The 25,757-nt window shown below is 43.0% G+C and overlaps 1 protein-coding gene across 8 annotated transcripts; it reads left to right on the top strand.

The window, feature by feature from the left end:
- On the top strand, nt 1–25,697 carry CA3H2orf49 (chromosome A3 C2orf49 homolog). Of its 8 annotated transcripts, none has more exons than XR_007151133.1 (7): nt 20–275; nt 2,764–2,930; nt 5,176–5,226; nt 6,226–6,601; nt 10,186–10,260; nt 15,381–15,530; nt 25,423–25,697. XR_007151133.1 is itself a non-coding variant. In XM_047853990.1 (6 exons), the coding sequence occupies exons 1-6, from the start codon at nt 177–179 to the stop codon at nt 10,240–10,242; spliced, it is 624 nt and encodes a 207-aa protein (XP_047709946.1). In that variant the 5' UTR covers nt 6–176; the 3' UTR covers nt 10,243–13,343. The 8 variants fall into 8 exon arrangements, 6 of the variants coding, with proteins under 6 accessions (XP_047709948.1, XP_047709946.1, XP_047709943.1 ...); XR_007151132.1 differs by lacking the exons at nt 15,381–15,530; nt 25,423–25,697 and adding exons at nt 12,824–12,827; nt 14,086–14,096 and having other exon boundaries at nt 70–275; nt 10,186–11,894; XM_047853990.1 differs by lacking the exons at nt 15,381–15,530; nt 25,423–25,697 and having other exon boundaries at nt 6–275; nt 6,226–6,352; nt 6,479–6,601; nt 10,186–13,343.
- Nucleotides 25,698–25,757: the final 60 nt, after the last annotated feature.

The raw sequence follows: 25,757 nt of genomic DNA, 5'->3' as shown, positions 1-25,757 counted from the left end.
CAGGAGTGTCCCCTCCGCAAGCTCTCTCCCAGCACCCCAGCCGGCAGCGAAAGGCGGAGGGGACGTCAGGCGCACTAAGAGGGACGTCAAACGAGGCCCCGCCCGTTACATCACTTCCGGGACGCTTCCTTCGCGGAGCCTTGTGGGTAGTCGGCCGGGGTCCCCTGGCGACGACGATGGCGGGGGATGTGGGCGGTCGCAGCTGCACTGATTCGGAGCTGCTGCTGCACCCGGAGCTGCTGTCCCAGGAGTTCCTTCTCCTCACCCTGGAGCAGGTCGGGCGCGCCGAGGCGGGTGGGCCTGTTTGGGAGAGAGGTTCGGACTTGAGCCGGCCCCAAGTAATCCTGAGTGGCAGCGGACACACCCGCCGCCGTCGCTTGTCCCGCCTGGTTTGTGTCAGCGTCCACTCCACACGGACCGACCAGGTCTCCCCACGCCCCTATCCGGGAAAGAGACGTCCTTAGGCTATCAGGGATTCCTGGGAATTAGGACTTCTCTTTTTTTGGGGTCTTTGATGGCTCCGACACAGAAGTCCTAGGCGACCCCCGCGGCCGGGATGTGAGCAAGGGCCTGGGGAAGAATCGTAGTAGCAATGAAGGGTAGTAATCAGAGACTGTCAGGGCTGGAAAGCATCGGAGAAATCGCCCTTTTTTCATAGTGTCACCTCGTTTAAAGATGAAACTGAGTCTCGGAGAGGTGAAGTGACATATTTAAGGTCGCACCACCGGTAAGTGGTGCAGCCAGGAGGAGAAACCAGGACTCCTGGCTCTCAATGTAGCATATCCTCTTTTCGAGCTAATGTGGCCTCTGATAGTCAACAAAAGATAAGACAAAAGAAGTGATGAGTTTGGTTTAAAGTGGTAGAGAATTACTGAAAGTTTCCTTGTGGTTTCAAGTAGCTTGTTTTGTGGTTTTCCTTGTGTTTTCTCCTCAGTACTCTTTCTCTAACTTCCTCAAGTGCCCTACAGATGTATCGATATCAATTACCTTTCACCTGCAGTTCTCAAACTTTTTAGGCACATCAGAATCACTCTAGGGTTCATTAAAATACAGATTGCTGGGCTCCATCCCCAGAGTGTCTGATTGAGTAGGTCCGGGGTGTGGCCTGAATATTGGCATTTTTAACAAGTTCTTGCTGCTTGTCCAGGGACCACAGTTTGAGAATCACCACCCTGGAGCAGTGCGTCCCAAACTAAGGTGCCTATGAATTCCCTAGGAATGTTATCCAAGAGACTCTCCAGGGTTTTTCCGTATCTCTAAGTGTATAGAGGGTGAAAATTGATAACAAAGGTCAAGTATAAGAGAGAAAAGTACTACTTGTGCTTTTAAATTTGGAAGGAAACAGTAAGTGGGATAAGTTTATCAGAGCACAAAGATTGGGCTTGTTTTGCCAGTTAAGCTGAGCACAAATGTTTCCAAGTTTTTCTGAATTGCAGTTGAGGAGTCCATGATCTCATTACCATCTTCGTTTTCCTTCCTAAATCCAAACTCTATCCGTAGCTACTCCTTCTCTTTATGCTATATGTTTTCCGTGATGTTGAGAGCAAATTGGAAAATGAGGGAGAATGAGGTAATATTGACAAGGTTGATGGACAGTGACTGGAAGCTACTCGAAAGGACTGGTGATGGGCACCTGAGTGGCTCAGTAAGTAGGGCCACATTCTCTCTCTCTCCCTCTCTCTCTCTCTCTCTCACTCAAAAAATAAACATGAAAAAAAATTTTAAGTACTAAAAATAAAAAGAAAGGACTGATGAAAACGTAAAAGGGAGGTTGTAATGACGCACTGTTGTGATGGTCATCAGTAAGGGACTGCAGTTTCCATCTGTAGGGCCGTCTGAAATCTTGGTGGTTAACTTCAACTTAAGCATTATTAGGGAGACATGGGAAACAATAAACAGCCCACGCTTTGATCGTGATGGTAACACTCTGGGTGACCTTTGACAGCAGGTAGTAAATTGTCATCACTGTTGGAATTCTTTTGTCCGGTTTCCCCAGGCAGTCTCCCATTTTCAGTTTACGTCCTAGATTAAGATGATGCTGCTGGGGGGCGCCTGGGTGGCTTGGTCGGTTGGGCATCCGACTTTGGCTCAGGTCATGATCTCACGGCCCGTGAGTTCGAGCCCCGTGTCGGGCTCTGTGCTGACCGCTCAGAGCCTGCAGCCTGTTTCAGATTCTGTGTCTCCCTCTCTCTCTGCCCCTCCCCTGTTCATGCTCTGTCTCTCTCTGTCTCAAAAATAAATAAACGTTGAAAAAAAAAAAAAGATGATGCTGCTGGAAATGGTCTTCGTGCCTGGTATGCTGGCTGACCAGATGTGAGCTGCAGTCCTTGTTACACTGAACATGTGGCCATTGTCTTTAAGATGCGGCTGAACCTGATGTTTGCAGAGCTGAATCTCTTAGTAATAGTACTTCTTAGAGAACTGTATAGGACTGCGGTGTACTTGAAGTCCCTGTAAGTCCGTGTAAGACTTAGATAACAATCTCTGACTTAAATAACAAATTTTGTAATTATATTAAATATATAATAATTGGAAATTTAAACTGTGAGTATATTATATTGATTTTTATGGTTATAAATTATAAATAAGAGTATATATTATATGATACATTTTATGATTATAAATAAACTATAAATTATATAATTACTAAATTTTATTATTATAAAATTTGTTATTTAAACAGAAACGTTCTACCGTGTTATGTAGGTAGTAATTAAAACAAAGGATGTTATTTTGAAATTACTTTTGTTTCCTTCTCCACAGAAGAACATAGCTGTTGAAAATGATGTAAGAATAAACAAAGACAATCTTACTGATCTTTATGTTCAGCATGCAATACCGTTGCCTCAGAGAGATTTGCCAAAGAACAGATGGGGGAAAATGATGGAAAAGAAAAGAGAGCAACATGAAACGAAAAACGAGACTAAAAGGTACTTTTCAGTGGTTCTGGTTTATATGACTTAACAGTTTTGTGTTTCTTCTTTTTCTCCAGGTAAACTTAGGTAAGAAAAATTCATTTGCTCAACAACTATTTATTGAGCACCAGGCACTGTGCTTATAGCACGAATAAAACTGACAGAATTCCCTGCTGGTATTTAATTGGGAGAAACATAATTTAGAAAGTGAAATAAAATATACGGTATGTTACGTAGTGATAAATGCTAAGGAGGAAAGGACAACAGGGAGAGAGATTACCATTTTAGGTAAAGTGGCCAAGAACAACCTCACTGAGAAAAGACATTTCAGCAGAGAAACCTACAAGGTAGAGAGCAAGCTAGCATTCCAGACAGAATACAAGAGTCAGAAGTGTGCCCATCATAGACCAAGAACAATAAAGAGGCTATCAAGGCTGGTGTGGAGAGAATCTGAGGGAGAGTAGAGGAAAGAGGTTTATTGGAGGGGAGCAGCAGAAATTGTTGGCTAGATCCCATAAAGCTGTGTAAGTCGTTGTAAGAACTTTGGCTTTGCTCTGAGATGAGGAGCCATTGGAAGATTCTGAGCAGAATGATGACACCATATGATGTACATTTCAACAGCATCACCCTGGCTGTAATTTAAGGTGGGGGGAGGGAGATAGGGAAGTCAAACAGGAGACTATACTGTGATCCAGGCAGTAGATGGTGGTGACTTTGAGTGAAGTAGTGAATTTGGTAAGAGGTGGTCAGAGTCTGGATTTATTTTGGAGGTTGAGCCAACAAGATTTGCTGAACTGGGAGAAAAGGTAGAGTCAAGTTAAGACATTAAGGTCTTTGAATGATGCAGGAACGAAGGAACTGTCATGTAGCTTCGGGGGCACTATTTAAATTTTTTAAATTTCAGAAAATACTTGATAAAACCACAGCAAATAAATTTCCTTTTTAAAAGAAGGCTACCTTTCTTTAACAGTGATAGCTTAATGAGGACAAGGTGTCCTAACATCCCTGAGTGGGCTAGTTATTTCTCTTCTTGTGTCTGTTGTATCCCACGTGGGTGCTATTGATTAACTACTGAACTTATTTTTGGAGGTTTCTGTTTGTAAGGTAGTGTCTATAGGCAGTACACCAGTGATTGTGGAAAAAGATGCAGTGAAGAGTGGGAGCGAGGGAAAATGCTAGTGGTGAGTTGAATGGAGGTTTTAATTTGTAGTTATGAAGAAAAACTCATGATTGACCAGGAGATTATTCCCCCAACTGTGGAAAACGTTGAAGAATGTAACACGTATGCCCTTAGTCTTTTGGAAAATACAGTCACTCTTTTGATCAGGAACACATTCAGTTCAGATCGAGGATCCTTTTAGCTTGATGGTTATATACTGGGATAGGCTACTTATTAGAGTTAGCTTTTGTAAATCTTTGGGTTAGGCCAAATATATTTTCAATTTACTTCTGTTGATTCTTAATAAGAAAGTATTTTCTTCTTGCTCTGCACATTCAGGCACACTGTTCTAAGAAAAGCTTTCAATACTGTTATACTTCGTATAAACATCCCTTTAACCCCTCAGTATCCTTTTAGAAGACATCTTCGGTTCTTTAAAAAAAAATAACAAAACAAAAAAAACCACAATTTGACTTTAGAATCAAAACATTAAAGCTGGAAGCATCTAAGAGACAATCAGGTATTGTTGAATTGTTTATTAATTTTTTTGTGGACAGACTGAGCTCCTGTGATGTCCTCCAGACCACACAGAGCTGGGACCAGATCTACAGCACGGTGCCCAAGTTGGAGCGGGCCTCTGGGCTCTTAGGTTGAACTCTCACAAGCTGACGTGCTGTTTCCCTTCTGTGGTGACAGTGGGTGTATAGTGAGCTTATTTTTTACCTTCTACCAAATAATGTTCAGTGGTGACCTGAGAATTGGTGAGTTTGGCGAATCACCTAGGATCTGGTTAAAATGCAGATTCTGAATCAGTACAGGTTGAAGCCTCAGATTCTGCATTTCTTGAGAGCTTGTTTGGAGGCTCTAGCAGGGGAGCGCAGCTACTCGTATACCCTTGACCAAAGAACGGTCCTCCTCTATGGGGGAAGGTCGTCCCCTTCGACCGAGCGCGCAGCTTCGGGAGGGACGCACATGGAGCGGTGAGGGAGGAAGGGGACACCCGCCTAGCCAGCCAGATCAGCCGAATCAACCCTGGCGATCAATGGGGTGACATGTCACAGCCAGATCACCCTCACATCCAGATTCTGCATTTCTTAACAGGCTCCCCAGAGGATGCTTAATGCCCCTGGTCCCTGGACCACACTTGGAGATGTAAGACTAAAGTGTTCTTCCTAATAAATGGCCGCTCAAATTCTTACGTGTTTAATTAAAAGGTTTTGGTTTTTTTTCCCCCCAAGAACAAATGTGTTGTGTCCCGAAGTGTCATGAATAATGGACAAATGAACGCTCTTATTGTTTGTCTTTGTGATTCAGAGTGGAAATTTGATTTTCAGAAGCTAAATGTGAAGACTTGCTGAATTTTAACATTAAAACTTTATAAATGTTATAGTTACAGTTTAGAAAATGCCTTGGCTTTAGAGATCTTTAATGAATAGAACAGAATGTTCTGTCTCGTTGTTTGTAGACTGCTACCGTAGTAGTCTTGCTATAGTTTTCTAGGTTATTATCCTTTTTAAAGTAATAATTGATACATAGTCAAGATAATTCTGTCAATTAGAGGGTGATTTTTATTTTTTTTTTTTTTTTAATTTTTTTTTTTAACGTTTATTTATTTTTGGGACAGACAGAGACAGAGCATGAACGGGGGAGGGTCAGAGAGAGAGGGAGACACAGAATCTGAAACAAGCTCCAGGCTCTGAGCAGTCAGCACAGAGCCCGACGCGGGGCTCGAACTCACAGATCGCGAGATCGTGACCTGAGCCGAAGTCGGACGCTTAACCGACTGAGCCACCCAGGCGCCCCTAGAGGGTGATTTTTAAAACTTAAAAAAATTTTTTTTAGTTACTTAGGAATCTTGTTTTTAAGTCCTAGGGTTAATTTGTCGGCTGATGTTTTCAAAATATTTGTATCTTGTGTGTACATTAAAGCTAACTTACGTTTCTTGTCAGTAAATACTTTAAACGTCAAAGCCCTAGAATATTACCATTTCATTTAGGGTGAACATAGAAAATTTGATTCCCAGTAATCCTACTTAAAATAGATTAGTCTTAGCAATGTTTTTTTGGCCATTGTTTTAGCTTTGAGTTCCTGTGAACGAATGGGTTTGCTGTTCCAATTATGTTTTCCGTGAATACATCTCTGTGATTGCAGGAGTGGCACTGTGGATGGGTTAAGGAAAAGGCCCCTCATTGTGTTTGATGGAAGTTCAACCAGAACAAGCATCAAAGTGAAAAAGACAGAGAATGGAGATAATGATCGACTCAAGCCTCCCCCTCAGGCAAGCTTTACCAGTAATGCCTTTCGAAAATTACCAAATTCGTCTTCCAGTGTTTCACCCCTAATTTTGTCTTCCAATTTGCCTGTGAACAATAAAACGGAACACAATAATAATGACACTAAACAGAACCATGACTTAACGCATAGGAAAAGTCCTTTGGGTCCTGCAAAGTCCCCACCTTTGTCCCCTGTTGGAACTACTCCAGTGAAGTTAAAGCGAGCTGCTCCTAAGGAAGAAGCGGAGGCCGTGGTAAGTGTGCAGAAGTTTCTGGGCTCATGGGAGATGTGAATGAAATCTTCGAGCAGTCTGCCTCATAGCTGAGGTGGGAGAGCAGTGCCACAAGCAGATCTTGAACTCTTAAATGATCTTACTTTTTACGTGTCCTTTCTCGTGTTTGAGTCCTGGAAGTATAAAATCCATGATGATAAGTTAACATCTTTTAAAGTCTACTCGATTTCTTTCTTTTTTTTTTTTCTATATTTATTTAATTTATTTTTTAATCTACATCTGAGTTAGTTAGCATATAGTGCAACAATGATTTCAGGAGTAGATTCCTTAGTGCCCCTTACCCATTTAGCCCATCCCCCCTCCCACAACCCCTCCAGTAACCCTATGTTTGTTCTGCATGTTTAAGAGTCTTATGTTTTGTCCCCCTCCCTGTTTTTATATTATTTTTGCTTCCCTTCCCTTATGTTCATCTGTTTTGTATGTAAGACCCCTCATATAAGTGAAGTCATACTGTCTTTCTCTAATTTTGCTTAGCATAATACCCTCTAGTTCCATCCTCATCATTGCAAATGGCAAGATTTCAATCTTTTTGATTGCTGAGTAATATTCCATTGTGTGTGCGTGTGTGTATACACACATGTATCTATATATGTATATGTATCTATATATAGGTGTATAGATACATATATATATACACACACACGTACATACATACATATACACACTACATCTTCTTTATCCACTCATCCGTGGATGGACATTTGGACTCTTTCCATAATTTGGCTTTTGTTGATAATGCTGCTATAAACATTGGGGTGCATGTGCCCCTTCAAATCAGGATTTTTATATCCCATGGATCAATTCCTTGTAGTACAATTACTGACCCTTAGGGAGGTTCTATTTTTAATATTTTCAGGAACCTCCATACTATTTTCCAGACTGTCTGCACCAGTTCACATTCCCACCAACAGCGCAAAAGAGATCCTCTTTATCTGCATCCTCACCAACATCTGTTGTTGCCTGAGTTGTTAATGTTAGCCATTCTGACAGGTGTGAGGTGGTTATTGTGGTTTTGATTTGTATTTCCCGGATGATGAGTGACGTTGAGCCTCTTTTCATGTGTCTGTTGGCCATCTGGATGTCTTCTTTGGAGAAGTGTCTATTCATGTCTTTTGCCCATTTCTTCACTGGATTATTTGTTTTTTGGGTGTTGAGTTTGATAAGTTCTTTATAGATTTTGGATACTAACCCTTTGATATGTCGTTTCAAATGTCTTCTCCCATCCTGTCGGTTGCCTTTTAGTTTTGCTGATTGTTTCCTTCACTGTGCAGAAGCTTTTTATTTTGATGAGGTCCCAATAGTTCCTTTTTGTTTTTGTTTCCCTCGTCAAAGAGGTTTTTGCCTGCTTTCTCCTCACGGATTTTGATGGCTTCCTGTCTTACATTTAGGCCTTTCATCCATTTTGAGTTTATTTTTGTGTATGGTGTAAGAAAGTGGTCCAGGTTGATTGTTCTGCATGTCACTGTCCAGTTTTCCCAGCACCACTTGCTGAAGAGACTGTCTTTATTCCATTGGATACTCTTTCCTGCTTTGTCAAAGATTAGTTGGCCATATGGTTGCGGGTCCATTTCTGGGTTCTCTATTCTGTTCCATTGATCTGAGTGTGTTCTTATGCCAGTACCATACTGTCTTGATTACAGCTTTGTAATACAGCTTGAAGTCTGCGTACACTCGATTTCTTTCTGCTTAAAATGTGTAAAGAGAGTGTCTTAGGCACTTTTCCTAGCGTTTTCTCATTTAGATCCTTTATCTTGGAACTAAAAGAGGAAAATATTCCTTTGTTAGCAAAGCTCAGAATGTTAAGCAATTTGCCCAGGGTCACATATTTATTAAGTAGCGTTTTAGAGCTTGACCTTTAGTCTGTCTGTTTTGCACTTATCTTAAACCACACTAGAGTGTTTAGGATTTATCACTTCCCTCCCCTTCTCAAATTTACCTGTCCTTGGAGGGTAGAGGAAGTTTAGGGGAATCTACTGTGTTGGACTGTGTTACAGTTAACCATTTAGATGCTTGGATATCATATACTGGCAAATTTGGTAGAGATAGGCAATATATTTAGAGTTTACTTAGGGTTTAATTGTTGAGATTGTGTGTGTGTGTGTGTGTGTATATTTGATCCTTCCCTAGACTTGTCAGAAAATTATTTTACTTTTAAATATCCAGTTTTATAGCTTTTATTTCTTGTCTTAGTCTATTTAGGCTGGTATGACAAAAAAACAACTTTGATTTGGGTGGCTTACACAGCAAACATTTATTTTTTATAGTTCTAGAGGCTGGGAAGTCCAGAATCAAGGTGCTGACAGGTTCAGTGTCTGGTGAGGGCCCACTTCCTGGTTCATAGCTGGCTGCTTTTCGCTGTGTTCTCACCTGGTGGAAGGGGCTAGTAAGCTCTCTGAGGTCTCTTTTATGAGGGCCCATTCATCAGAGCTCCTCCTTGTTATTTAAGCACCTCCTAAAGGCCGTGCCTCCTCATACCATCACCTTGGGGGTTAGGTTTCAAAATGGGACTTCCGAGGGGACACAGGCATTCAGTCTCTGTAGTATTCCTGTAGTATACAGTGACTTCATTATCCTCTTGGAATTGTGTGTCCAAAGGATCAAGACTCAGACTAGTTCCAACATTCTAAAATAGCAGACCCTGAAAAAAGAAAACTATTGTGAGTGTGACCAGCTCATGCTTCTTATGTTAGTTCATCCTTTCAGTGACCCTGTGACATAGCACAGGTCTTTTTCTCATCTCGCAGATGAGGAAATGGAAGCTCAGATGATTTAAATAAAGTTGTCCAGGGTGTCAGAGTTACTAAGTGGCCAGGCTGCAGTTGGAATTCAGGTCCGTCTCACCTCAGTGCATGCACCTTTGACACCGGGCTGCCTCTAGACTGACAGAGTTCAGTCACTTCTGTGGGAAGTGGGAGGAGGGTGTCAGATAAGAGAGGGAAGAATAAGAGAAAAGGTAGGAGGAAGAATCCAGACCTCAAATATTACAATAAAGAGTTAGCTTCGAGGATCTTTTCTTTCGGTCTGTTAGAAAGCATTTTTCTACTCAAAAATTTTACTCCTTCAGAGGTTTGTTTTATTTATTTTTTTAATTATGAGTGCTAAGATCTTGGATTGTGAATTTGAGGAAGGCGATGGGGCAGGCAGGAAGGAAGCAGGTCTGGAGCCTTCAGTGTTTTTCAGTTCTGAATGCACCTTAGAATTACCTGGAGGAGCTTCCTGAAAACCCAGACAGATGTCAGAGCTTCATTCCTGCCACCTCCCGTGGATTCTGACTTAATCGGTTGTGGGATAAGGCCCCGGTCTGGGCATGTTTGTAAGTGCCGTGGGCGATTCTAATTTGCAGACGTTAGAACCACAGCTGGAAGAAAGGGTGGCAGGGGGCTGGCTTTTTTTCCCCAAGCTCCTAAAGTCTTTTCCCACCAGATGGCAGCAGTGATCTACTGTGCATAGATTAGTAGTACACTTTGGTGGTTTAGAGTGCTCATTTCAGGTTATTCTCTGCCATTTCTGCAAGTATATACTGATTTCTGTTCATGTCTTTTCAGAATAACCTGAAGCCCCCAGAAGCAAAGAGGAAGATACAGCATGTTACATGGCCATGAAGGAAAGTTTCCAAAAATGTAAATATAACTGTAACTGTAGTTTTTCAAGCAAGTTCACATATATTGACAGTATTTACAGAGATCCTGATTATTGTGGAATTTTCCAAAGAGGTTTCAAATTAGGTTTGAAAAAAGTCTTTCCTTTTCCCTTCCTCCTTTTTTGTTTTTTTTAATTTTTGCATCTTGTTCCCTGATTTGGAAGGAATTTCTTTTTCAACAAGCGGCTTAGTGTGAGTCATTTATAGCGATCCTAGTCAATTATTAGCTGCAAGTCTGGTATAAAGCATCTGATGACTTTTAAGAATTATTCTCATTAGCCTGTTTTAGTCTTTGGGGAAATTTGAGGTTTTGTTTAAGCTCAAATCTTCTGGAAGTTCACCATTTTTATTTCTTTTCCCTAGCAAAAGAATTTGACAGTTTATCCCAACATTTTAGTAAATACTGCCAAACTCCTCAAGGTTCAACAATAAAGCATATTTGTAGTGCTGCCGATAAACTATTCAGAATATACAGATGAAACTGCTGTTCTCCAAGTGCTTACATTGCCTTTCCCCATAAAAATCAAAAGGTAAATCAGCGCTTGCTGTTGCTCCTTCCCTTGAAGTCCCGACAGGATTGGTCTGTTAGGAGCCGACTGGTCGTTCTCACAGCTGGTCTGCCCTTTAAGATGTCCTGGCCGTGTAGTAGCCCTACCTGCTGTTTTCATGAGCAGTCTGTGATCTCACTCTGAGCGCAGGGATCGCTCCTTCCCTGGTGCTGCAGCTTTTCAAAAAGAAGCCAACTGTAAAGCCTTCACGTGTGGTCATGTTCAAGATGGCACCCGATGGCAGAAGGTTTAGAGAGTGGAAGAGGGGGATGGAATTCTAGAACTTCAGAGAGTCCAGGAAGGATAGCGGTGAGAGGGAAGCTTAGTGTCTTCTGGAGTAGGCAGAAGACGAGAAGATACTGAAGCCAGAAGTCACCCCAGAGTGGCAGCATGGGAGACGAGTACCAGCTGGACGGGGCTCCCTGCTGGGGTGACGGGGACAGCTCCCCGCAGGACTGTCTGTCACACGCACAAGTTATCCACTGAGGTTGTGTGTTCCTGTTGGAATGGTGTCACCATCCCATTTGTGTGGTGGGAATCAGTGGGAAAGTAGGGTATACCTTAGAGCCGTGAGTTCTCATGTCCACGTTTTGCCTTGTATTTCTAACCAAGTGCAGAGGATACTTTATACTTTTTTCCTTATGTGATCGATCTTCAAATTGGGGTTTGCCTTTTCTTTACTTCTGACAGCAGTCTCGTTCCTCTTTTGATTTGTTAACGCAAGTATTTTAGTTCAGCTCTCAAATAGCCTTACAAAAAATTCATTCAGCCTTGCAGGTACATATGGTACTAAAACTTTAACCCTACAGTTTTTAGCCGTTCTGCCTTTATCCAGTCGATAAGTCTATACATAGGAGACAAAATTGGTACATACGATGTGTTGCATGTTGTGCTAAATCAGTAACTACATAGTTACCTGCGGGGCTGATGCGTGTAATACTGTTGAAGGACAACTGTAACCCTCTGCATAACTGTAAAGGGAGATTTTAAAAGTGCAGATTTTAGAGTAGAATGACAGATTTTTGTATTCGGTTGTCCCTGCTGCTCCCATCTGCATTCTCTCTTAGTTAAGAGAGAGTTAGCCATTTGACAGTTTTAAGTCAGTGGAAACTTATTTTTAGTTACTCAAGAAAATTAATTTTTAATTTGTATATTTAACTTACAGAGTAGGTTGGTAATAACAGCTGAACTGTGTAACATTGTTGCTTCAAATTGAAGTTTATATTACGAACATTCAGAATCAATGCTCATATAGCAGCATATTATTGGGCTATTTTGAGTTTGAAATGTGGAGAAGTGGGAAACCATGGACTGTGTATTACCTAATGCTGACATCTCAGAGCGCTGTGCCTTCTCAAGGTGTTTACATACAGCTGGTCTTGAGATGTCTTCCTCCACATGACGAAGCCTACTGAATGATGGGACTTTGAGGCAGAAGTGTCGGCAATCTTAGGTTTCAAAGGGTTGCTTTGGTGTGCTTTAAAGCTTACAAGGAATTGAGTTGAATGGCAAACGACTTTGCAATACTCTTGACTCACGATCATTGTAATATCGTTACTATCGATTTCCTGTTTCAACAGAGCCAGCTTTTTTGGGGGGGGTGGGGTGGTAGGCAGACGAATGGCATTCGAGTCAGTGAGTGGCCTCTGAGGTGTAGTTATGAGCACTTGACCACTTCTGCCACTGGCAGGTGGCAGGTCTTGCTCTTTTCTTCCCCAACTTCTTTGTTCTCGGTTTCTTTTTTCTTATTCTCCTTTCCCATATTTTAACTTTCTTTGCTTCTATTCTCCATCCTCCTTTCTGCAGACCCTAAGCATCAGGCTTAGGTTTGTGGGTCATAATGCCTGGCCCTACGCGTTCATTGAGGAGTGAAGATAGGATAACCCCCGTTCCTCTTACATTTGAGGGATCATAGACTGCCGTGTGAATTCTGGAAGTCTCCAGCCCCTGCAGCACCAAAGGCCCTAAATTGCTTCCCAGTGGCCGTAAAGGCAGTACAGTTTACCAAAATAGCTTTATTAATCTAGACAGCTACGAGACACTTTGGAAAGTTGGTTCAACTACCACTATGAGGCCATAATATTTTTGCTAGTATTAAAATTCCTCAGAATTGTAATTATTATTTGAAATAATATTTTGGTTGACTTCGTTTTCTGAGAGATGATTCTAAAACTGGTCTAGAGACTCATTCAATAGCAATGACCTTTTAAAAACTTACATTAAGTAAAACTGCCAGTAGCTTAAATCATACACGTGTAAGAGCTTCCTCTATTTACTACTGTGGAACTTCAGTAATTTTAAGAGGTTACAAAACGATCAAAATGTTTTTAAGCGTGCTCTTTTATTAAATGCTTGTGCAGGTTTTGTAATTCAGTACAGAGAGTTTAACCTTGTAATGTACATTTTTGTATGTAAAGGTCTTTTAAGTAGCCTTATCCTTATTTAAATAAACTGAATAAAATTATTGAGTAGGTCTGTCATTCATAAAAAAATAAAGTGGAAAAACATTCTGTAATGACTTGGTTTGGTCTCCTTTTATTTGAGCAGACTATCCAGTGGAAAAGTGTCATTCTTTATAGTATGACCTTCTGTACCAGAATTGACTGGGATCAGGCATGATCCCCACAGTCCAGCCACGTCTTGGGGACCCTACCGTGAAGTGCTGGGGGCTACAGTGGCCTGGCGTTCAGGAGAGCCTGACGCCACAGGGGCTGACACACCGACTGCCACTATTCTTTGGTAGACGGAAACAAGTCCCTCAGACCTTATCCTGTGTAAGCTTTCTTAACAAACTGGAACAAACCAGAGGTTCAGGCGAAAGGATTATTTGTGTTTGGGGTGGTCTTTAAAGAGTAAATCTCTAAACTGGTCATCTTAATGTTGGAAACCGAAGCTCTAAATTAACTGACTTGTAAAAACACCTCAGGTTACTTTATCTACCTTGAATTTTAAAAAAATAGGTCATTTTTGGGGAGGAGACAGAAGAGACAAATTTATGTTCATTTACCTTGTTTTTCCTAAAGTGCTGTTTACTGAAGTGCTCTGCTTTTCCAGCTGTTAAACCTGGCTGTCTATAGTGTTGTGGCAGAAAAAACAAAGGTGTGAGTTAATTATGTTCCTGTTCAATGAAATAATGGATGAACGTAATGACAGAAAATCAAACCGAGAAATGAAATCGTGAGAGATGGGGAATGTAGGGTGAAGAGCTGCTTTAAATATAGTGGTTGCGGGGTGCCCGGGTGGCTCAGACACTTGAGCATCTGACTCTTGATTTCAACTCCGGTCATGATCACAGGGTTGTGGGATCGAGCCATGTGTGGAGCCTGCTTAAGATTCTCTGTCTCCCTCTGCCCCCTCCCCAGCTTGTGCTCTTGCTCTCTCAAAAGGAAAAAAAGAGAGAGAGAGAGAGAGAGAGAAAGAAAAAGGAAGAAAGAAATGTATGTTAGGAAAGACCTCTTTGAAGAAATTTAAAAACATTTTTTAAATTCTCTTTTAATTTTAAGTAAACTCTACCCAACATGGGGCTCCGACTCACGACTCCAAGATTGAGAGTTGCATGCTCTACGGGCAGCCAGCCAGGTGCCCGCCAAAGAGATTATTTTTAAGGGGACAGTTAAGGAAAGCTTTCAGGAAAAGCATTGTACACGTGATAGATTTTAAATGTCTACATATTCTTTGTTGCTCCTTCTGTCAGACATGGAGTCTGTTTCCTGCTGCTCGAATATAGATTGGTCTTGTGATTTGCTTTCATCAGTTGAATGCTCCTCTCACTCTGGGACCCCTACTGCAGCCCCCTGAGAGAGCCACTTTTCTAGTATGCTAGAAAAACATACTAGCCAACAGCCCTGACCACCAGGTGTGACTTAACCCCCCGTCCCCGCTCCAGCTGCCCCATGAGTGTCCAAGGTGAGACCAGCCCAGATAGACTCTGAACATCCTGAGTGAACAGAATAGGGGCTACATTAAAGCCATGCCAAGTGTCACGGATGGTTTGCTGCCCGGCATTAGATAACAGATACCGGATAAGAAGAGTGAAAGCAGAGAGACTTAATAGGATTTTAGAATGAAAAAAAAAAAGGATTTCAGAATAGAAAGACTGTGCAGCTCCAATCAGTGAAAATAGCAGGAAGCGTAGTTTAAAATGCAGCCAAAGCAGGTAGGCAGGAGCCGGATTCTGTGGGCCACGCTAAGGACTTTGGGTTCGATTCTAAGAGCAACTGGAAGCCGTCAACTGTTCAGACTTGACCAAGCATTTAGCCAAAAGACAGAAATAAGACTGGCTCAATAAAGTATGTAATAGCTCTAAGCATCTTTTTCTCTAGTAAAATTATCCAAGTTTTTTCATTTTGTTTTTCAGTCCATTTGCACTAAAATATTCTGTTTCTTTGGCTAATGATTAAACCTTAAGAGACTAAAACACCACTTGTGGCAAAAGAGATTTTTTGTAAATGTAGAAACACCGTATCTAGCCAAGCTTTCTGTTACGTCCATCCTGCCCTGCTATAGGATTTTTTTTTAAATAAATTTTTAAAAAATCAACCTTTTATTTTAGGAACGTTCGAGATTTGTAGAAAAATCGCCAGGAAAGGATAGAGACTTCCCGTATACTGCACACCCAGTTTTCCCTATTACTGATTGACATCGGTCTGGTACGTTTGTGGACTTCCCGTCAATACCGGTCCGTTATTGTTAGCTGAAGTCCGTAAGTTTATTCATATTTGCTTAATCGTTTACCTAATGTTATTTTTCTGTCCCAGAATCCCATCCAGGACACCACCTTATCTGTAGTATCTGATACCCTGCGTACATTAGGAGTACGTATAGACTCCTCCGTAGGGTCTCCTCAGACTCCTCTTGGCTGTGACAGTTGCTCAGATTCTCCTTAGATTTTGGATGACCTTGACTGTTTTGAGGCATGCTGGTTAGATAGGTGTGGAAGGTCCCTCCGTTCAAATTTGTCTCATGTTCCTCTCATGACTAGACTGGGGTTATGGATTTGGGAGGCAACATCACCGAGGTAAAGCTCCACTGTCATCCCACGTTAAGGGTACGTGCTATCAACGTGACTTAACTGCTTTTGCAGTGTTAGTCTTGGTCACCTGGCTGAGGTACTCTGTGTCGGGTTAATGCAGAGCTACTCTTTTTCCTCCTCTTCCTACTGGACTCTTTGGAAGGAAGACCTGAGGAGAGCATTATTCTCCACCTTATGGGCCAAGTGTTCCACATAAATGACTTGTGATTACTCTGTGCAGATTGATCTATTCGCCCTTATTTATTTACTTAATAACTTATGTCAGTGTCGACTTGGACTCTTACACTTTGGGTTATTATCTAATGCCTTCTTACTTTTTTTCTCCAGTCGTTCCAGATTTGGGCATGGGAAACTTTCACCTCTCTCCTGTGTCCCTTTCTTGGCTCATCCTTGTGGTTTCTTTTGAGCCCTTCCTGACTTTCTAGCGCTTCCAGCTGCTGTAGGTTCATCTTGTGAGGTTCCTGCCCCCGTCCTAAACTCAGCCATTCCTCCACAGAGTCTTGGTTCCTTTTACTGACGAATGGTGTTAGCAAGATCTGGACACTGAGAGTGGGGCGTCGTTGCTTCTAGATCTCAACTGACAGAGCAAAGAAATAGATGTGTGTACTAACCATGTAGATACACGCATCTTTTTTTTTTTTTTTTAATTTTTTTTTTTCAACATTTATTTATTTTTGGGACAGAGAGAGACAGAGCATGAATGGGGGAGGGGCAGAGAGAGAGGGAGACACAGAATCGGAAACAGGCTCCAGGCTCTGAGCCATCAGCCCAGAGCCCGACGCGGGGCTCGAACTCACGGACCGCGAGATCGTGACCTGGCTGAAGTCGGACGCTTAACCGACTGCGCCACCCAGGCGCCCCGATACACGCATCTTAAACATCTCTCTGTAAAGTAAATTTAATATAAGTTCATACTGATATCTCCAACTTGAATTCATTACCTATGGATCATTCCAGGCTTCCCTTGCTTGTCTGTAACCTCCCACCCCAACAGTGAGAAACTTGGCTCCCACCGTCCACCATCCATTTCCTTCATCGTTCAATTCCAGCACTCCAGCAGCTGCAGAATTGTTAGCCTGAATCCATGTGCAAAACGTTACCAATTAGAGTATGGCGCTTATGCCTAGTTCCGTTTGCTTTTATTTTGACAGATTCCTCTCATTTAAGTCATTATCACTTGATGGGTTTGCGGTTTTACCATTGTAACGAAAAAGAGACCGTCAAGTTAACTTTTCTCTATTAATCGCAAACAAAGTGAACTCCCTGGAAAAACATATCATTCATTCAACAGGTGTTTGCTGTGTTTTCACACTCTTACAAGGCATCGTTATAAGACATGGCCCCTGCCCTCAAAGGGTTTTATCCTTTGATCAATCCCAATTGTTTCAGTCTAAGTATTCAAATAACTTGAGAAGGAATCTGAAGAACATTTAATAGTTCAAGTCACGGTATTCTGCATTCTAGATAGTTTACTAGTTATGTTTTTAATTCTTTGAAACCTGAGGAAGCCAACCCAAAACAGAATGGATTTTTCTTTTAGAAGATCTGCCGGGGGAAAATAATGAGTTAAAAATTAATTTACATGCCCTGTGTTTGAGACAAATCAAAACATAGGTTAGTGTTGGATTGGGTAGTTGAAGGCCCCACATGTGCAGGTATCGCGTCGCATGGGCAGGGGGGCCCTGAGGAGGGGCCTGTCCTGTTCCCTGGCCTCTCCACCACCTCTCCGGTGGGGAGCAGAAAGTGTAGGGGGGCAGAAGGAAGAGAGGCTCGGGTTTTTTGGTTTCTTGTGTTTTTTTTTTTTTTGATAATTGACCTATATTAGTTTCAGATGTACAGCCTAGTGATTAGACAATAACATATATTATAAGACGCTCACAGTAAGTATAGTCACCATACAGCGTTATTACGCTATTGGTGACCATGTTCCCTGTGCTGTACTTTTCATCCCCATGACTTCTTTATTTTACAACTTATTTATTTATTTTATACCTCTTAATCCCCTTTACCTATTTCCCCCCATCTCCCCACGCCCACCCCCTCTGGCAGCCACCCATTTGTTCTCTGTATCTAGGAGCCTGTCGCTGTTTTTTGTTGTTGTTGCTGTGTGTTCGTTTGTCTTGTTCCTGGATTTTTTTTTTATTCATATGCTTTTTTTTTTTTTAAAGAAGTGTGTTCTTTTTTTTTTTTAAGTTTATTTATTTTGAGAGAGAGAGAGAGAGAGAGAGAGAGAGAGAGTGGGGGAGGGACAGAGAGAGAAGGAGAGAGAGAGAATCCCTGGCAGGCTCTGCAGTGTAAGCGCAGACCCTGATGTGGGGCTCGAACTCACAAACCATGAGATCGTGACCTGAGCCGAAGTCAGATGCTTAACTGACTGAGCCACCCAGGCGCCCTTTTATTCACATGCTTCTAACTGTAATTGCTGATAGATGTCTGGGGAGAAAGTTACACTGCTCCTATTTTTGTAACAGGGTTTTATTTGTCATTCTCTCCCAGTTGCTTTGCCACTCTTAAGATCATTTTCGGGGTGCCTGGGTGGCTCAGTGGGTTAAGCGTCCGACTTCGGCTCAGGTCATGATCTCACGGTTCGTGGGTTCGAGCCCTGCATCGGGCTCTGTGCTGACAGCTCAGAGCCCGGAGCCTGTTTCCGATTCTGTGTCTCCCTCTCTCTATGCCCCTCCCCTGCTCATGCTCTGTCTCCCTCTGTCTCAAAAGTAAATAAACATTAAAACAATTTTTTTTTAAATAAAAAAATAATAAAAAAAAGAAGATCATTTTCTTAGTTTATGCACATTTTGGCATAGGTATCACCCGGACGTTCCTTGGTGTTTCAGAAGAACTGCTATGTATTCAGAGATGGCATTTCCCCCATAATCATCTCTTCATGTAAGAAAATAGTTTGTGTTTTATTTTTAGATAGATTACCCTCCCTGAAACTGATTAAGTCCAATGATGGGTTTTTCTAGTTCTTCTCCAGTGGAGGTTATTCCGACTGTAAACACAGTCTAATCCAACTTCCTGATTTTACAAAAGAGGACGCTGATACCTGGAGGACGAGTGGCTTCTCTGAAGGTGGGCAGTTTGATTGTGGGCCGAGTGGTGACTAAAACCTACGCCCTTCTGTATTAAACCAGAGGTTGGGTCCCTTTCTGGAAGCCACCCCATCTCTGCCCTGGGAACAACGTATACAAAGGCACCAGCTTTTGGAAAAGCAGTTATTCAAAAGGACAGTCAACTTGGCTGCCACAGGGACGAGATGTAAGTATTATAAAAATGTATAGCAGCTGGCTTTTTACTGCCATCAGAAAATTCTCAGTGAGCTAGGAGTCGGGAGACCTGGGTTCTAGTATGTTGGCCTCTGTGTAGTCTCGAGTCAGCTTTTTTCCTTCCGTGCTCCCCCATTTCCTCCTCTGTCAGGAAGCAGATTTCTCTCTGACCCTCAAGTCTCTTCCAGATCTTATTTCCCCATATTTCTACATTATACGGATCCCAGAGCCCCCATTCTGTCAGTGGCCAGGCAGCAAATGAGAGGTGCCCTCAAGTTCCAACGGGCATCACTAACGACGTTTGAGAATTGATTTTATGTTTCGCCTATTTTAAGTTTCCAAAGGAATATGATTAACTGACAACACAAGTTAATCCCACTTTTATTCTACTTTAGCTAATTTTTTAAAAATCTTCTCAAAGGGAATTAGAATTTATTTATTAGGCTGCTTTATGACTTGTGGGCAGCCCTCTGTTTACAGACTGGGTTGTGTCCAACTGTGGTGAATCAGTGATATGTTTCTTGTTTTTGTTTTTTTAATGTTTGTTTATTTATTTATTTATTTATTTATTTATTTATTTTTAACATTTATTTTTGAGACAGAGACAGATCATGAGCAGGGGAGGGTCAGAGAAGGAGGGAGGGAGAGAGGGAGACACAGAATCTGAAACAGGCTCCAGGTTCCGAGCTGTCAGCACAGAGCCTGATGCGGGGCTCGAACTCATGGACTGCGAGATCATGACCTGAGCCGAAGTCGAATGCTTAACCAACTGAGCCACCCAGGCGCCCCATCAGTGATGTGTTTTAAATACACTCTGGCTTCACCTCTGTTGATGACCAGGCTTTCTCTGCTGACCTCTAGGGTTCTGCTTCACCGCCAGCACTGCGGACTTTCACAGACATGTCTTTGAAGTTTTATCAGAGATGAAGCTGTCACTAAGGACAGTATTGAGACGTGGTCATCGGCCTGGCTCCAGGGCTCATTGTATCAGAGCAGATACATTTACCGAGCTGTTTGCTACGGTCAGGGTCCATGCAAGGTCATGTGTGTTAGTAACCATCTCAGGAGATTCCCCGGGTGGAATCTGAAACTGGCCCCCTCACAGGAGGGCAGGGAGAGACTGAAGAGAAAGGCCGCTCCAGGTTGGTAGGTGGCAGTTTTAATAAGCAAAGGGAACTTCTATACGAGGCTTGTCTTGGGTAGCAACAAAGATGAATGGATCCCGGCGCCCAGCCTCCAGGTTGTAAAAGTTGATAAAGAGCCCTTAACGAGGTTCCGTCACATATACTGTGTGGGTGTTCTCAACCCCACATCACTATCTCAAGGCCATGTCCATGGGGCAGCCTCTGGGAGCGGGAAAGGCAAGCTATATTCCCACATTCCATGGACGAGGGAGGGAGCAGGTAGCCTCCGAGTGCCCAGGTCTAGCTCACGTGCCAAACGGCAGTCACTTCTCTTTGATGAGTTTCTACAACAGGTGACTGCCTCATGAGGAAACCTGTTTGCTTTCAGTTAGTCTGGTGACTGGATTTTCATGGTTTGGGTTGAAGGTAAACTAGTAAGAATTTTCGAATATCCTGGGACATCCGGGTGGCTCAGCTCGTTAAGCCTCTGACTCTTGATTTCGGCTCAGGTCATGATCTCATAGTTCGTGAGATTGAGCCCCACGTGGGGCTCTGCGCTGACCGTGCAGAACCTGCTTGGGATTCTCTCTCTCCTCTCTCTGTGCCCCTTCCCCCCCCCTCAAAATAAATACATAAACTTAAAAATTGTACAGTATCCTAAATACTACCGCCAAGTGTAAGTATGTAATTCTAATAAATATATAACTTGTTCTACAAGATAGTTATACATTTTTAAATCAAAGCTCCAACATACTAAAATAGGCAAGATTAAGGTAAGTCTCAACATTGTAGACTGAGTCACAAAGAGAGGAATTAACACACGTTTATCGTTTTCTTATGCCAAACCGTAGAGAAAGAAGCTGACTTTTTAAACGTAAGGAACAACCCTGCTGGAAAAAAATGTTTGAGGGAAAAAAAGCACTGATGAGCTGACAGTCACAAGTCTAAGAGGACACAAGAATCCAGGGAAGCAGGCCACTTTGATGTTCTCTTGAACGTGAGCCATGGCTTTGATGACCGTGATGTAAAGTACAGAGACGTCAATGCCCCGTGTCCCCCAAAATAGGAAACCTAACAGCTACGACCCCAAAGAGCAACCCCACATGGCAAAGATAAATGAGAAGAAAACCTGCCCTACCGAGGGAGGGCGGGAAGACAAGAGGGAAGGAACAGAAGGAAGAACAGGAAAACAGGAAGGAAGAACGGGAAAACAGGAAGGAAGAACAGGAAAACAGGAAGGAAGAACAGGAAAGGGAGCAGGGCGGGCGGCGGAGGCTGGAAACGAGCAAGCAGGCTGACATACAGATCTGTAGCCACAATTTAGACCGCCAGCGTGGTGAAAGAAACACAGTAAGTGACTGGGAAGTGGTTCCAGTTCGGGGGTGCTCCAGGTGCATGGCAGAGGCAGCAGAAATTGTCTGTGGGAAGACAGGCTCATCCTGAGCCCGAGGAAACCCCCACAGATGATTTTTCTAAGGTCAGTGACTAGTTAGCCCAAGTCAAAAGTGCCCAAGCCTACGAGGAAACACTGCACCAAGCATGAGGCGCAGTAGAAGCATCAGGTGATAGGGACTGACCTCCAGACGTTTCGTGTATTAGAATCACCAAGTAAAGATCAGGCAAGTTCGCTTGCTTTGTTTCAAGGGAAAGGTGAGCTTGAAAATAATTGTTCGGTAGAGGAAACTATAAAAAGTATAACTTACTTACTTACTTACTTACTTATTTATTTATTTGAGAGTGTGAGCAGGGAAGGGGCCGGGGGGAGAGAAAGAATCTTAAGCAGGCTCTGCCCCCCAGTAGGGAGTCCATGCGGGGCTCAGTCTCCCACGACTGTGAGGGCATAACCTGAGCCCAAATCAAGAGTCAGATGCTTAACTAACCAAGCCACCCAGGCACCCCCATATTTTCATTTTTATTGAGGTATCATAAACCACTGTAGAGTTTAAAAAATCTTCTACAGAGCAAATTTATATATCCCTAAATATGTAGCCACTCTCCAGATCAAGGTTTAGAGCAAGGGTTGGCAAAATTTCCGTCAAGGACCAGGTAGTAAAAATGTCTTGTGGGCCGCACGATGCGTAAGTGAGTGGACATGGGTGTATTCCAATAAAACATTGTTTAAGGAGGGGCGCCTGGGTGGCGCAGTCGGTTAAGCGTCCGACTTCAGCCAGGTCACGATCTCATGGTCCGTAGGTTCGAGCCCCGCGTTGGGCTCTGGGCTGATGGCTCAGAGCCTGGAGCCTGTTTCCGATTCTGTGTCTCCCTCTCTCTCTGCCCCTCGCCCGTTCATGCTCTGTCTCTCTCTGTCCCAAAAATAAATAAACGTTGAAAAAAAAAAAACACAAAACATTGTTTAAGGAAACAGGCAGTGGGCAGGATTTAGCCATGGACAATAGTTTGCCAACCATAATAGAGAACATTTCTGGCATTCCAAAAGCTTCTCTCGTGTCCCTTCCCTGAGAGGTAACCACCATTCTTACTTCTATCTCTATGGCTCAGTTTTACCTAACACCTGTATGATGCACTTCTGTGTATGTTTTACTTCATAATTTAATGGCAAGTGTTGTTTAATAAAAAGTAGTATCGTACAACTGTGTTATTTTAGAGCCAGTTAGAAATATCATGCAGTGTCATGACTCCCAATTGATAGAAGGCTGAGTAGAGTCAGGCTGGAGGCAGACCCAGGTTTTGATGTGGTTGGACTCAAACATCAAAGTCTCTCCCCTAAAGTTTGTCCAGCTTCTTGAATGGGTGAGTAGGTTAAAAATTTTTCATCAAACTTGGGGAAGTTTTCAGCCATTAATTTTTAAAGTATTTCTTTCTGTCCCTTTTCTCTTTCCTCTCCTGATGCTCCCATTATATCTATGTTGGTTCTCAACATTGTCTCACATTGCTCTGATGTTCTGTTAATTTTTCCTCATTTTCCCCATTTTTCAAATTTCATAATGTCTGTTGATCTATCTTCAAGTTCACTGATTTTTTTTTTTTCCTTCTCTCAACTCAAATGTACTGTTGATCCCCTCTAGTGAATTTTCCATTTTGGTTTTTATACTTTTCAACTCCAGAATTTCCATTTGATTTTTAAATAATGTTTATCTCTTTATTGGTGTTCTCTGATGAGAGTTGTTATTATATATGTTCCTTCAGTTTTTTGAACATGTTTATATGTTTGGCCAGCATTTGGTTCGAGGTTTCTGCGTAAGCACTTTGAGCTAATAAGATGCTCTTTGCTGATGATCTGTGTGTGACTTGGAGAATGCTTTCAAGTGGTCTTTGGGTCCCACTCTGTTTGCTCCAGAGTGGGTAAAACCCACGGGGTACATGCCCATGGTCTTCTGGACCCCCACACTGTTTGCTCCGGAGTGGGTACAATCCACGGGGTACATGCCTATGGTCTTCCAGAACCCTAGGGGTAAGTGGGATCCCAGGAGGGCTCTCCCTACCTGTCTCTTTCCCTGGTTCTCTCCATTAAACTCCTGGCTCATCTGCCATTTTGCTTTTTGCTGCTAGTATCCTATACCTACCATCCCCCTCTCAGTCAGTTGCCACCAAGATCCCCATTGTTTCTGATAATCCCCTTAGGCACAGATTCCTCCATTCTTGGTACCAAATAGTCCCTTCCTGCAGAGCTGTGGAGCTCCTAGTTCACAAAGCTGCCACTTACACCCACACCTCGGGGCTGGACGGTGTCTGGCTTCACCTCTGTGAGTAGGTGCTCGACAGAGAGGACCGGTATCCTTAGCGGAACATACCAACATCATCCTAATAAATGTCTTCACACAATCCTCTTCCTAGGAGTAGCCTCTGCTCTTCTCAGACTGCCCCTCTTAACATGGAGCCTCCACCCTGTGGGCAGGCTGGAGCAGGAGTGATGGGAATCCCAGGATTGTCAGACTGTCATGCCTGGGGCACAGCCCTAGAACAGTAGAAGCCTTTACCTTCTTGGCTGCACTTGCCCAGAGTAGAGCTTTTGTCACATAAAACTGGGGGCAGGGGTGCGGTGGGATCAGTCCGTGGTCAAATGCTGTAGATTCTCACTCTTCTTACTATAACCTATAGATTTCCCTGCATGTTTCTCCATTTGCTGCTCACCTTTAGGGTAATTTTCCAAGAGTTGAAGGTATTTATTTGGTACACACACACGCACATAGTTCTCCCAATTACATGGTTACACTGGGAAGAGAGTCTCTGAGCTCTGCACACCACCATCCCGAAAATCCCAACCTTTGAGCTTTGGCTGGGCTACTCGGAGTCTAGCCTCTGCATGTGATTTAGCTGTCAGCCAGAGATTGGAAGGGATTTCATGAGAACTCGGGGTTCTTTTTCATACCATTTTTCACTCTTACCTCCCAGAGACAGTTTGTGCCAAGCTCTGGCCTTTGGGTCTTCAAGCCAGTAAGACCGTAGGTTCTCTAACAGAGTTTTAGCTCCCCTTTGGGACCCGCCCTTCGGTAAAAGCCATGAAAATGGGAAACCTACCCACCGCCATTCTCTTCTTCAGGTATCTGCTCCCCTCCCCAGTGTTCCTGCTTTGGGTCATGCACCAGGGTTTTCGAAGATTTTTAAATATTTTTGTCCAGAAAGTTATTGGAGTCCAATAGGAACTCCTTACTAGAAGTAGAACCTCCCCTACCATTAATTTAAGGTTGGGCGCGTCCAGTGTCTCTGTTGGTCTAATGAGGAAGAGGTAAGCTGCTCCACAATGAGATTCGCAAAGCTTTTACCTTTTTATTTTGAATTTTGTTATTTTTGTTTCAAAAGGCACACTTGCAGGAACGTTTTCACTTTTATCCCATGAAGTAGGAGGAGGCAAAACGACTCGCGAGTCGTGGAGTCCTCAGATGGCCTGTCTCAGACATTTCTCACGTGCACTGGCACTCAGGTTAAGGGACGGACTTCACACATGCTCAGCATGGGTGGGACTTGATTTCCACCAGAGTTTTCTGTTGCATGGCCTATCGTTTTATGGTACCGCGCTCAGAAAACTAAGGACAAAAATCACTAGTGTTACCATTCTGTAAAGAGAAATACACATTGCCGTGTCTCATAAATTGGCTCAGTGCTTTCCGGTCGTATACTATGCTTTCACAGATGGTTTTACAGACTAATGCCGAACTAGGAGCTCACATCTTTATAGCCACAATTCCCTCTCTCTCCTTTCCCCCCTTTCAGAAACACTGAAGGCTTCCAAAGCATGCCCTAAATTGCTAGGGTGTTGGGAATACCCAGATGAACAAGAGGTCATCTCTGGCCTCAAGGTGCTTGTATCCTTTTGAAATCCTTCACTTTATGAACGAGAAGGCAAGTCAAGGTAGGATATGGACCCATGGCATTGGGAAAGAACTCAGCTCTGTTAAGAAAAGTGACCCCAACGGGGCACGTGGGTGGCTCAGTCGGTTAAGTGGCCGACTCTTGAATTTCAGCTCCGGTCATGATCTCACAACTCGTGAGTTCGAGCCCCGCATCAGGCTCTGTGCTCGCAGTGCAGAGCCTGCTTGGGATTCTCT

The sequence above is a fragment of the Prionailurus viverrinus genome, chromosome A3, assembly GCF_022837055.1.
Source record: "Prionailurus viverrinus isolate Anna chromosome A3, UM_Priviv_1.0, whole genome shotgun sequence".
In the NCBI taxonomy this organism is placed as follows: domain Eukaryota; kingdom Metazoa; phylum Chordata; class Mammalia; order Carnivora; family Felidae; genus Prionailurus; species Prionailurus viverrinus.
This window is presented reverse-complemented; position numbering and strand designations above follow the sequence as displayed.